The sequence below is a fragment of the Arvicanthis niloticus genome, chromosome 3, assembly GCF_011762505.2.
Source record: "Arvicanthis niloticus isolate mArvNil1 chromosome 3, mArvNil1.pat.X, whole genome shotgun sequence".
Taxonomy (NCBI): Eukaryota; Metazoa; Chordata; class Mammalia; order Rodentia; family Muridae; genus Arvicanthis; species Arvicanthis niloticus.
Window position 1 is genome coordinate 121,829,631 of NC_047660.1, and position 14,033 is coordinate 121,843,663.

The 14,033-nt window shown below is 42.6% G+C and overlaps 1 protein-coding gene across 2 annotated transcripts; it reads right to left on the minus strand.

Annotated features, from left to right (window-relative positions):
* Positions 1-6,015: 6,015 nt before the first annotated feature.
* Positions 6,016-12,790, minus strand: Ctla4 (cytotoxic T-lymphocyte associated protein 4). 2 transcript variants are annotated; one of them, XM_034499093.2, is made up of 4 exons: positions 12,539-12,789; positions 9,082-9,429; positions 8,532-8,641; positions 6,016-7,258 (listed from the first exon to the last, which is right to left on the minus strand). In XM_034499093.2, exons 1-4 carry the CDS (start codon positions 12,645-12,647, stop codon positions 7,154-7,156), a joined length of 672 nt encoding a protein of 223 aa, XP_034354984.1. In that variant the 5' UTR covers positions 12,648-12,789; the 3' UTR covers positions 6,016-7,153. The 2 variants fall into 2 exon arrangements, with proteins under 2 accessions (XP_034354984.1, XP_034354985.1); XM_034499094.2 differs by lacking the exon at positions 8,532-8,641 and having other exon boundaries at positions 12,539-12,790.
* Between the last annotated feature and the right edge of the window lie 1,243 nt (positions 12,791-14,033).

Sequence of the window (14,033 nt, forward strand, 5' to 3'; positions counted from 1 at the left end):
GGCCGTTATTTTTATTATCTCAAGCCTACCTGGGTTAGATTATCATCTCATTGTGAGGAAACATGCTACAGAATTCCTCAATCACTGACCTAAGAATGGCCTCTACTTCCTCATCTGCGAGTTAAGTCCCAATATGAGAAGTGCTTCTCTTCATCCACCATTGCACGGCGAAAGCTGGCGCCAAGGCTGAAGGCTGCAACCAGACACCCATCTTTGAATGGCGTCCACCTCCCATTTTCCTCTGTCACCGTTTACAGCCAGTCTGGAGATAGTCTTACCAAAAGCACCTTCAGAACGCTTTTTAAGCATCTGCTTGCTCCAATAACAGTTTGCAATGCACTTGGCACATGCTCAACTTCTGTAAACACATCAGTCCACTTTTCTTTTCCACTCTCTTGTTTGCAGGGACCACCAGAACTCAGAAACCGTCATTTGAAAAAAAAAATGCTGCCTTGGGGTTGAACTCCAGCACTCCCCCTGACGCAGGCACTGATTGCCTGGCCTTCAACAACAACTAAAACCTCTCTCAACCTGTTTCTTCATCTGAAAATAAATGTGGTGGCAGGACGTCATCTGTGGGATGTTGTGGGAATTAGTTGAGGTAGTGGGTGACTTTACAAAGCATGTGCAGCTTCCGTCCCCTCTGTGGTGGTTAACATTGACTGTCTAATTGGCAGGCTCCAGAATCTCCTAGAAAACAGACCTATGCCTATCTGTGGGTGAGTTTCTGTATTATATCAGGTTAACTGAAATGGGCATATTCACCCGAACTGTGGGCTTGGTGTGAGGCCACAGATCTAATAAAAAGGAGAAAGCAAGCCAAGTTCCAACATTAGTCTTCCTCTCCCTCCGTCTCTCGTCTCTCGTCTCTGTCTCTCTCTCTGTCTCTCTCTCTGTCTCTCTGTCTCTCTCTCTGTCTCTCTGTCTCTCTCCCCCCCCACCCCCCACCCCCCCACCCCCCCACCCCGCCAGCAGTTTCATGTTCTGTAGGAGGATCTCCTGCAGGAGGATCTAATTGAGGACTGCCTGAGAGACAAAGGATTGCTGACACAAACAATGCCAGCCAGTTGGGAACTGCTGTTTCGAAGAGATGCTTTCTTGGGACCAATGGGGTGCGGGTGGAGGTATTAAAGCAGCATTCAGATAAGCTTGCAGCAGCTTTTCTCATCTGCTCTTTATTACCTGCCACCTCACCTCCAACAGGAAGGGCAGGAAGGGTTGGGCACCAAATAGTCCAGGGCACAGGCAGCAATGCTCCTGCTGCCATGGCTTCTCCATAGTGATGGACTGTACCCTCGAACCATGAGACAAGAGAAACTTTTCCTCACTCCAGTCCTTGCGACAGGTGTTTGGTTACAGCAGAGAGAAAAGTGGTACCTTCTCCATTCTGAATAAGGAGCTCCTGAACCAGACTAAGCACAAAAGCAATCCTCGCCTCCCAAGGAATATGTGGAAATACTACTCTTAATTCGTTACAATTTATTTCTTTGAAATAAAAGTCAGTGTGAGCCTGCCAGACTGTGTGTGTATGCATGCGTGTGTGCGTGCGTGCGTGCGCGTGCGCGTGCGCGTGCATGTGCGTGTGCGTAGGACAGAAGATGACCGGTGGGAATTCATTGTCTCCTCCCACACTGTAGATCGCAGGGATTGATCTCAGGTCCTGAGATTTGGCAGCAAGCGCCTTTATCTGGTGAGCCGTCTTACAGGCTCACAAAATTCCAGGAGCAAAAAGATGTTTCCAGGACAGAGACACTATATTTCAGTTTCGAAGCTACCACAAAGAAGGAAAGCCAAGTTCATTTTTGACACATTAAAAAAAAAAAAAAAAAAGCTAATGGTGGGATGAGTGTGATGTGGATTCAAACAGTTTCAGGTGAACCAAGAGACAGGGAAAGAAAGTCCTTCAGAAAGGGGCTGTGCATGAGTAGCCAGCCAACTGTGAGGCTTTCTAGAACACATTCCATACAGTGCTTCCCAGGGTCTCCTCCTTTTATTAAAATACAGAATTTCACTCTGTGTGAATCACATTGTTTTTGAGACACTGTTGGTTGCTAAGGTAACTTGATTGTGTGTGATAAGTCGCTGACTTCCAGCAGAATGTTACAGGCTCTCGCAGGCTTCTACCAGCTTTGCTGACAGGGTGTCCTGCAGTGATATTTTCATGTTTTTCCCAGAAGCATTCTGTAAGGTTGCTAAGGTTGGGCTAGTCTCTGTTGCTAGCATCAGGGAAGGCTAAGGAGGAGGTAGGAACGATGGAAACAACCCAGTATTGGTGACGACCAACCTCTCATTTATCCAGATGTTTCTACCTAGCTCTTGGGATACAGATTTCTGAGACCACCCTATGTGTCAGCATTGACTCTAGAAGCAGCTGAAAAGGGCAAGCCTTAAGCAGAATGGCTCAGAGAGATACTTGGTGCACAGCCTCTATGTGAAAACCCAGAGATCTGACTTCCTAGACTGATTCAAACTGCCACATTGTGACTGTGGATAAGGTTCCTGGTGCCTCTGCTTCTTATTTTCCTCTACAGTGTGAAGGCAATTTACACCACCCCCTCTAGTTCTATTGATCTATGATAGGAGGATGCCAAGTGGGACAGTTTCAGTCGCATGACTCAGAGACCTGGGAGAGTACTTGAATGCCCTGGGCCTGTTCTCTGGTGAATGAGAAGCTCAGGGTCTGAAGCACACCATCTGCGCTTCCAAGTACCCCAGATGACAACTGTGTACAGTTAACATCTGTGATAGCATGAATTGCCAGAGATCACAGATTTCCAAGAAGGGGCTGCAGCCAGAAGTCATGCAAGGTACACCAGAATGACTTAACAGGTCTAAGAAAATGCTTGATAACCACCTGTCGCCTCTGCTTCAGAACTGGTTGCCCACCAGTGAGAAAGTATCCATGTGTGCCCTGGAGTGGGAATGGGAGTCAGGCTCGAATCATGACCATGACCATAGATTCTACTTGTACTTGACCAAAAACTCCAAATGAGAGGACTCCGGCATCCCTTTTATTCTCACTGCCATTACAAGTATAAACTGTCCTTATGACAGAGTCCTCAGAATGAAATAGAAGCGAGCGTACTGGGGTGGTTTTTCCACTATAGGGCTAGTTCACATTTGTTTGTTTGTGGAGTTTCGAGGCAGACTGTGGCAAACCTACCTATTAATGTGTATTGTAAGCATAAAAAAAAAGGAAACTTTCTTCTCTTTCATAAGTACACTGGCACATCTCTAGATAGGATAGAGGAAGTTGATCTGAACTGTAAAAGAAAAACGTATAGGCAATAAAGCACAGGTTCTAAGGAGCCATGACTCTCACTAGGTGCAAAGAGAAGTGCAGCCATGGCAACTACTCTCCAAGAGGCATTACCTCCTTTATCTGTGATCTCCCAACATGATTCCTTGTAAGTTAACAGCATAATGATATCAATATTTTGCAAATGTAATCCCAGTTAAGCTTAAACTAGGTCTGTGCCTAATAGGGATATGGAAGAAGTCTCTGCTTGAGTACAAAGGATTTAGCCAGCTTTAGCAATAGCCCACAGTTGGAGAAGGAGATAGGGAAATTGGGAGTATTCTTTCCATAAAATGATGGAGAGCATGACACCAACGTAGAATGTAGTGGGCACGGAACTCATACTCAGAATCTTAGAGGTTTAAGACAAGATGAATTAACCTACACAGAGATTTTCTTATCAGAAGAATGGAGACTAGACTGAACTACTTAATAAAACACAGACAGCTTTTTAATAGAGGACAGCTCCCATAGTCCCAGAGACTCTAGCTCCCCAGCCCTTAGGCCTCTTGCTGGAGCATCTCCAGTACGCCTAAAGCTGTGGTGAGCCCTCGAGGCTTCCAAACCAAGCTAGGCATCAAATTTAGGCACACTTGAAACTATTAGAGGTGAAACCAAGAATTGTTGTGAAACAGGGGGGAATTTATGTGGCCTTAAAGTGTCAGTAATCTGGTGATGGAGGTTGCTCTCAATAGGCACGAGGATGGGGATTGAGATATTTGATGATGACTAGGAAAATGACTCAAAGGATAGACCCTCGCCATGCAAGTAGAAGGAGTTTGGACCACTGAAAGCCATGTGAGGCTAAATGTGCTACCCTATCCTGGATTCCCAGTGTTGCTATGAGACAGGAGTCTCATGGGCTAGTGAGACGTGCTACACAGCATCACACATCAAAGACCCTGTCTCAAACAAGAGAAAAGACAAGAGACAATACCTAAGGTTGTTATGTGACCTCCATAGACATTGTGGTACCCACTACACACACCGGACTTATGCACCATGTATACATGTGAGTACATGCAAATATATACACACAGGAGTTTTAAATATATATGTGGAGATGAAAATAGGAAAACAGAAACAGCAGAAATGAGGTTATTGTAACGAAAAAATGAGCAGAGGCATGTGCTTAGGTGGGAAGGAGATGAAGTCAATTCTGCAGCCCTGGGAGTTCTGTCCCACTCCTCCATCTACATCTGTGTCTGAAAGTCAGGGCTTCCTGTGTTCAATAGACTAGGTTTCATTTAGACATATGGAACATTTAGGCTTTCTCAAGACCTGTGTCCAGAGCTATGTGGGTTGGAATGCGTTGATAGAGCCAGTCCTCTCATTTGGGGACAATGTCCCTCTCTGATTGCTACAGGTAAATGAAATAAATAGGTGTTAGAAAAAGCTTTCATTTGTCCATGGTCCTTTGGTCGTTGAGACATAGTATTAACCGTTGAAATTTGTCTAGAGATATTTGGAGCAGAAAGACATTTGCATATTTCATCAAGGATACCAATCAAAGACCAAGAGAGCAGGAAGCAGAGCCCCCTGTGTTATAGTAGTGTGTTCTAGGCAATAACCACAACCCTGTATTGAAACACCTGTTTGCTTTTACTTAGCAAGCCTTTGTGGCGTGCTTACAGTGATGCCGTCTCATTTGTTCAAACTTTTGGGGGGCTGTGTGTGTGCAAGAGTGAGCAAATGGAAGAGAGAGATACAGACAGAGAGACAGAGACAAACAGACAGAGGCACAGAGAGAGACACACAGGGGGAGACAGACAGACAGACAGACAGACAGACAGACAGACAGACAGACAGACAGAGATACAATGAGAGAGACAAAGGGGGTGGGTAAAGAAAGCCACCTAAGTGACCATGAGAAAGGAAGCACTAGGAGCTTCAGGGAAATTTCCAGCCTCGCCATCCAAAGACCCTGAGTCAGAGCACAGTCAAGGCCCCAAGTCAGTGTCTGTTGCAAGCGATCCAATGTGTTCAGTCACAGGTGGTCTCCGACCACACAAAGAATGCTACACATGACAATAATAGGATGTGGAGGTCAAGAATGAGAAACTTTAAATGAAACTAACCAGGTTAGTGGTATACCTTGGTGAATCAAGAATCAGCAAGACTTGAGTGGACCCAAATCTTGAGTGTTGTTAATCACACAGAACAGTAGGTATGTTTCCTTTACATCTGCAAAATAATCCATATGTGAGACACAGGAGAACTCTCCATTTACAATGAAGACTAATCAGAAATAGCCACAGCAGGAACGTCTAACAGCACTGGGAGCTGCTATGGTAACAGTAATCAGTTAGTGAAGCTGCAAACTGTGGGTAAGAAACAGGAAGTGGGGAATCTGGATAAAGAGAACTGCATGTAAAGTTTAAAGGATGGTTGTGCCTATATTTTACACGAATAGGAGAAAGATTCTTTCCAGGACTGAGCTTCAGATAATGGGCTGGTGCATGGCTGACTCATAAGACATTTTTTTCCTCTTTTCACTTATCCAGTTTGTTTCCAGGATTTTTCTTAGCATAAAAAACTCTGCTAAGTGCTAAATGACTCCACATCTGTACACATCCACACACAGACACATGTAATTAAAACAGTTTTCAAAACCAAACTCAAACACAACACTTAAATACAAAACTGATAAATTGGGAAGCTCCATAAAACAATCACAAGAAACTTTTATTTAATTAAAAATATTATACATGTTGTTGCATTTTCATGGAAAATATTGAGTTAAACACTAACAGTGTTAGTTTTCAGGAACTCGCATGCATCCCATCCAACCTTCTGCTGCTTTCTGTGGCATTAACTATGTGTTTGGGAGGAGCCATGGTACTGTAGGGGGCTGTACTGGAGCTTCCTAGAAGACCAGACCTACTGGTCTCAGGAGTGAGGCATTTCCTCGAGAACAGTGTTCTGTCAGGTTCATACAGACATCATCAGCTTTTGGTTTCCTTGCAAATCATTGAAGAAAACAAAAACAGAAACAAAAACAATAAAATGAGTGTAAAAACCCAGTTCTTATGTCAACTGCGGTCTAGTGCAACTGAGCACTGCATGATAGCCTCATCCAGTTTCCAAGCCAGTTAATGCAGGACCTCAAGTCCAACCTGATGGATTAGTGTCCCGAGCTCCCCAGCAAAACTTCCCCAGGACCCACTGTGGGAATAAACTGATACATAGTGTTTATATTCAAACCACCAGCAAATACACAACAGCACATGAAATACCCATGTACAATATCACTTAAAACTACATCTTGGAACAATACAACCCTTGGAACCACTGGCTGTGTCACGCAGCTGTGTGAATACATTTTTAAACCTTCAGGTAATTATACATTTGTTAAAGAAAATAACAGCCTGAAAAAAATTTTAAATTATTTAAGTCATAAACATCTCACAGGTAAATACAAGATGTGTACAATATAATCTCCTCCTTCACCCCCTTCCTTTCTTTGGGCTGTGCCATTCCCTAATGTTCCCTTGACCCCACATCATAATGCTATATCCTTATGCTGCTTCCAAATGATGCTTTTACTAAAATGGTTCTGACATAACAGAAATATCCCAGCTCTCTGTTCATGGTCCTTAGCTTTAAATTGTAGTATGCTTAATTGGAATTTTGCATCCAGCTTTATATTAAAGAGAGGCACACTCTCCTTATAATACACAAACAGATAAAAAATGGCTGGAGAGCAAAAGAAAAGTTGAAATTGCCTCCACTTTTAGAGACCGAAGTATGCTCCTTCTTCTTCTTCTTCTTCTTCTTCTTCTTCTTCTTCTTCTTCTTCTTCTTCTTCTTCTTCTTCTTCTTCTTCTTCTTCTTTTCTTCTTCATAAATGGCCTTTCAGTTAATGGGAATAAAATAAGGCTGAAATTGCTTTTCACACTCTGGCTCTGTTGGGGGCATTTTCACATAGACCCCTGTTGTAAGAGGACTTCTTTTCTTTAGCTGCCAAAACATTTTTAAAAATCAATTATTATCAAAGAATACAGAAGCCAATTTCAACTATAATAGGACTCAGTAAATATTGGGTCCTACCCCCCCCCCCCAGCAACAATAAAACATCCACAGTGACACACAGAATTATAAACTCTAGGAGATTTTCTTAACTGAGCTAGTCAAATTCACCTTAGGTAAATAATTCTGCAAAATCAAGGGAAGGGCTTTGAGACAACTTCACCAAGGATACCCAAAATACCCAAGATAACTGACTAGATCTTGTCTATGGTGATCAAAATAACATTTGAAGGTGGCTTTGACGCCGTTTTGAAGCTGTGTTCCTCTCTTCTGTTCCTCTTATGCTTTTTATTGCTTTTTCTTTGTCTGTATTAGTTCCCAATTTCTATCACCTCAACAACTTCAACAATGGATGTCTAGTCAGCCAGCCTGGGTGGTAGCTTAAATGGCGGATAAAAAAAGGAAGGCAGCAACAGAACAGAGATTCTGTGAAAGTGTGTGTGTGTGTGTGTGTGTGTGTGTGTGTGTGTGTGTGTAAATGTAGATGTAGAAAGAGATACAGAAAGTGACAAAGGTAGGGAGATAAGGAAAAATGGGGGAGTAAGAATAAGAGGAAGAGAAGGGATGGGGACAAAGGACGTTGCCTGTGATAAGGAAAGCCAGACTTACACAGACACGACTGAGGACTGTTTGGAACCCTGCCTGGAGACTTGATTCCACACTTCTCTCTTTTCACTACCAATATACTAAATAAAAACAAGAACTTTCATTCACTGAGCTATGGAGGAGGTCAAGGCAAGGCGCTTAAGTAAGTAGATAATGGGGATGAGTATTCTACAGGTAGCTGCAGCTTGAACAAAGAAGGCACAAGAGGAACCAAGAGATGGGGTTTGGTGAAAGATAAAAAATTAATCCAGGTGGTTCTAACTAGCAAGGGTTGCCAGGCAGAATCCTGTGTTCCAGGGTCACTAGGACTAAGGCCATTGCCATGGTGGTGACAACCCAAACAGCTGCTCCATGTTGTTCAACTAGTTACTCAAACTGAAACCCTGCTCAGAAGCACACAAACATTCACTGTCAAACATGCTTGCGTACAGTATTAGTCATCCCGAAACCTCTAAGGCAAGTGCATGGGGTTCTAGCGTGTTCTTTACCCTATCCTCCCTGCTCCTTGTTTATTGCTTCAACTCGACACCAATTGGTCAGTGAAGTACAACTAAAGGTGTCCCCATTAACTGTGGGGAAATGTCAACACCACACTCACCATCTTGCTCAAAGAAACAGCGGTGACCAGGAAACTGTAAAAAAACAACCCGGAACTAACTGCAGCAAGGACCCAAAGGAGGAAGTCAGAATCTGGGCATGGTTCTGGATCTGCAGCAGAAGACAAAGCACCAACTTCCTGAAACAGTTTTTCAATTTTGGATCCCTCGTTCCTCATGGGTGAAAAAAGGAAGTTAGAGATTCCAGGCTAGCTAGCCAACCCTAACTTGTACTGGTAACCCACAGGCAAGTCTGGCTGCTTATTTACTGCAATGACTTTCCCAGAGTGCCATCACAGGGGCAAGGCTAAACTTCGAAAACAAGTGTTCTAGCCTATCAGCAGCATAAAAGTCCCCAAACGCCATTTCATTGCAATCAGAGTGATGTTTATGTAACCACTCAGCATAAGCAGACCGCTCTCTACCAGGGAATTCCTAGCTATGCATCACAGACCTAACTATGAAGGACCACAAACCAAGGAACAAAACTATTCTGGTGTAAAGACAACAGGAATGCAATAGACTTGCTCTTAGTGGAATGGTTTTGCTCACCAATGACATAAATCTGGGTCCCGTTGCCCGTGCCCACAAAGTATGGCGGTGGGTACATGAGTTCCACCTTGCAAAAGTACAGTCCGGTGTCAGCAGCTCTCAGTCCTTGGATGGTGAGGTTCACTCTGCTTTCATTAAAGGTACCACTGCAGAATGGGTCATCTAGGAAGCCCACTGTATTCTTCGCTGTGAATGTCGTGGCACAGACTTCAGTCACTTGGTCATTTGTCTGCCGCAGCACAGTTACTCGGACCTCATCAGTATTGTGTGAAGATAAATATTCACACAGAAAGCTGGCGACACCATGGCTGCTGGCTAACACCACTGAAGGTTGGCTCACCTGTATGGCTGGCATGGGAAAAGCCAAAGGGAACTCAGTGGACTCATGATCATGTATGGTTGGAAGTACTAGGCCACACTTGAGGACAGGGGAGGTTTGTCTTGGATGAGCTTCTGCAAGTTCACCCCTTAACAAACTCATCACCCCCTTCACACTTTGTCTTTCCATTCATCCTTCCTGGCACTCCACCTCCCATCTTTCAGCTGTTGTCAGTCACTCTCCAAGATCTCCTTATTGTTACTTTATTAAAGACAGTTGGCTATGGCCAGAAGAATAGTAATGGTGTAGTAAATAGTAAGACTTGGTTCTCATAAAAGGTGTCATTTTGGCAAATAATTCTTCCTTTCATTTACTCTCTCCTGCAGTAAGAAAGAGGGGTAGCCTACAAGTCAATGCGGTGTATTCTTTTCTGATAATAGGACTATATCATGCAGGAAACATAGTGGGTGGCAGTAGAGACATTTCTGAAGCTTGGGGTGCAGAACCTTGCCTCATCTCTCAAAGAAAGCCTCAAATTTTCCTGCCTACTTCTAAATAATTGTACCTCTGTCAACCAGGATCAGTTGAACCTCAGGTCAACACACTGGTCACACTTTTCCTGGCATCACAGTGGTGGAGTGGTATATAAATCAGATGAGGAAGCCACAGAGCTGAGGGCACCAGGGTCATTTCCTCTCTGGGTTGAGGCAACCCGGCTTTAACTTCTGTGGGCTTCCCCTGCTTCCTAGACATCTCTTCTGCCTTCCATCTTTCCTTCACTTAACACTTTCCTCATCCTTTGGGGGGTGGGAGGGTTGTTGTTTTCTCTTTCCTCCCTGTATACTAGAAGAGAAAGGAGTCCAGTTCTCCATACAAACATGCTCTCATCATTAGAAATTAGCAGGTTTGCAGCCTGGTATCGGTGGTACAGATCTGCAATCCCAGCAGCCAGGAGATGAAGGCTACATATCAAGTCCAAAGCCAACATCAACTAATCAACAAGACATTGCTTAAAAAAAAAAAAAAAACAAATAACAACAGGCAGAAGGGCTGGAGATGTAGCTCAGTGGTAGAGGGCTGGCCTAGAGTGCACAAGGCCTTGGGATCTACCCTTAGCACACAAAATAAAAGTGGCTTTATGCCATGTTGCCTTTTCCTAACTAACCTGGCTGCCTTCTAGTCAATATTGCAAATTACACCCAACACTTAAACTGAACAATGTCACTGGCAGTTTACTAGCATCAATTGCAAAAGCAAGACAATAATTAATTAGTGTTCAGTGTCATCCATATTACAATCATGAATACCACCCCAGGCTTATTTTCTAAAACCACCGTTCCTACACATAAACCAGGCTATATAGATACTCTAGTCTCTCCTAAAGCACCTGTACTGATTAACATCTGTCCTCAGGAAAGAGAACAATATGGCGGCAGTTGCCATGGTTATTCCATCAGCTTGGCGGGTGAAACAGCAGGTGTTTGCCCAGCCTTCATCTCTACTATCAGAGACACTTTGCAAGCATCCTTTGCTCACGGAAACCCCACTAGAGTGTTTAAAAAAGTTCTCCCCCACATTAAAGTTTTTGTGACCTATTCAGCCAAGAAACTATACATGATTATTGCTTCTTTGGTAAAATTAAATCATCAAATATCATTTGTGCATCAGTTTCACATAAACTATGTGATTTCTTAATTTTAAAGGTCAAAAGAGAGATGCTGAGGATCTAGTAGATATGTGTATTTCAAGGCACATAACAAGCCTGGTATTAGCCTTTCAAGAGCTTTTATTTTGTCTGAAAAATGGGAATTCATATTTAAAATCCACATATAGCTAATGAAACAGTTAAAGATTTTATGAAGAAAAAAAATAAAAAGACTATTAGGCTAAAAAACTGATATTTGTTTTCTTCCTTTCCCCTTCCTCCCTCCCTTGTTTCTTTCCTTCCCCCCCTTTTCCCCTTTCTTCCCTCCCTTCCTCCCTTCCTTCCTTCCTTGCTTCTTCTCTTCCTTCCCTCTTCCTTCCTTTCTTCTCTCTCCCTTCCTCTTCTCTTCTTCTTGCCTTTCTACCACCTTCTCTTTCTTTCTTCTTTCAATTTCAAACTATTTCATCTTTAAAATAATTAATTTTCCCCTCACTTATTTTATTACTTCTTCTATTCTTTAAGATTATAATATAATTACATTATTTCTCCTTTCTTCCCTCCAAACCCTCCCATGTACCCCTCTTCTTGCTTTTCTTTCAAATTCATGGCCTCTTTTTTCATTATATGTTGCGATATGCACAGATGTATAGGTATATTCAATCTTCTCAGTCTATATGTTATTTGCATTATGTTTTCAAGGCTGACTATTTGGTATTGGATAACCAGCTGGTGTGATTTGTCCTGGGGAAGCTTCCTGCTCTCCATATTCCTTGGCTTCCTGTAGTTATTTCTATAGTGTTGAGGCTTCTTGGTCTTTTCCCATCCACTTGGGTATGCCTATTGTTATTGATGTCCTTATTCAGCTCATGTTTAGGCAGTCATGTTGGTGAGGCTTTATGAGTGTACCATCTGACATTCCCAAGAGACACAGTAAACTTTATGCACCTCTGGCTCTCAGTCTTTCTGCCCCTCTTCTGCAATACTCCCTGAGCCTTAGGTGTGATAATTTAAAGAACTAAGTGTGTCTTGAAAACTTAAAGTGAATGAGGAAAGAATTCTTATTTATTTGAATTTAGATAGGTTTTTTTTGAGGGGGTTAGGAGGAAAATCTTAAAGTTATTGTGATATCAAGATCAAATGTACTCAGGATTTCAAATGCCTTTCCCCTCTTAAATCTCTTAATTTTACATCATTTTCTAACAGTGATAAAGAATAACCTAAATTTGTTCTCCCCCAAATCAGCTCCCATGGTTCCTTAAGCCCCAACTGGGATCCCAACGAACTTCTGTGGGCAATCTTAGCTCCTTCATACTGCTAGACCTCCTCCACTCTTCTTGGAACTTGTCTTTAAGAAGCTGTTAAACCAAAAGGTAGAGGGTTTGCCTTTCACTTCTGGCATTTCTACAAATCACTGTCCTTAGCTTCTGAAAGAAATGAAACCCATGTAGGAAAAACACCTCCTCCACCTCCATGTTCCAAAAGTCTCCACTCACCTTCAGAGAAGATTGGGATGAAGAGAAGAGCAAGCAGGGTTATGAAAGACCAAATCCTAGAAGACAGCTGCAGGAGAGCTTTGTACCTCTGAACTCCAAGACAAGCCATGACTTTATGGGAAACGTGCTCAGGTCCTCAGGAAGCAGAGTAAAACCGTACAGGATTCTGAAGCTTTGAAATGCGTTTGAACCCACACAGACTCAAGGACTTTATATAGACAGCTTTGATCCAAAGTACGTGCTACATCTGTGTAGCACGCACACGACACCTGAACAGAGAGCCTTTTTGTTTTGGTTTTACGAGAAAGGAAGCCGTGGGTTTAGCTGTTACGTCGTAAAGACAACCTCAAATATTCAAAGTAAAACTGAACAAAACAAGCAAATCCATGGATGGAAAATGTACTCAACTTGAAACTGAAGCTTCGTGTCACCTCTGAGGACCTGGATAAGTGGAGCCTTGGAGAGTATAATTTCTTGTAGAGCGAGGTATCCCTAAATCCTAATCCCAACTTTATCCAGTCACCTGGTCATCTTTAACCACCCAGTTCTCTTTCTTGGCATCCCCATGGTCATCTCTCTTAGTCCTGGAGCTGATGTCTGAATTTCTCTTTGGAAGGCACACATGAAAATTGTGTTCCAAATATGATGCTCTGTCCTTCTATGAACCCCTCAGTATGAAAAAGAGATTATTTTGCCTAACTCCATTTAGTATTTTATTGAGAGAAAAATGTCAAAATCACAAGAAATGAAAGACGCACACACATACGCACAGACACACAGACATACACACACACACAAAACAGAAAAAAAAGGGGGGGGCCTGTGGTTTTGTCAATTGGGAAAAAAATCAGATGTTCTTAAAGCCATAACAATGGCAAAATAAAGTTGTAGATGGCCCAGGAAAAGTCAACGAAAATGAAAAGATATTTAAAACCTCCACAGGAGGATGGATTTTTTTTAAATAGTAAGACTTTTAAAGGGTAGAAACTCAAAACTAGGAGACACAGGTTAGTGACAGGAACACGGCTCATACACCTCAGCAATGGAGACACAGTTCAGTGATGGAGACACAGCTCAGTGATAGAGACACAGCTCAGAGATGGAGCCACAGCTCAGTGATGGAGACCAGCTCAGAGATGGAGATATGGCTCAGTGGTAGAATACTTGCCTAGTATGCTGTAGGGCTCAGGTTAATTCCCAGCACCAGCAAAACAGAAATTCAAAACTAAGGATAAATATTACCAGAATCTTAAACTAAACTGTAGAAAGGGCAAATGTTCAGTATTTAGAATATCTAAGTATTCTCTATATTAATGCATATTAGATAGTTAAAATAATTAATATACATATTTGTAATGCATTTTTAGAATACTAAACATTGAAGACTTCCCTTAAATCTGGAGAATTTCCATCAAGAATGAAAGGGATGTTCATTGAGAATCTATAACATGCTATGAATTCTAGGCACCTAGGATGGGATGATGGCAAGATAAAA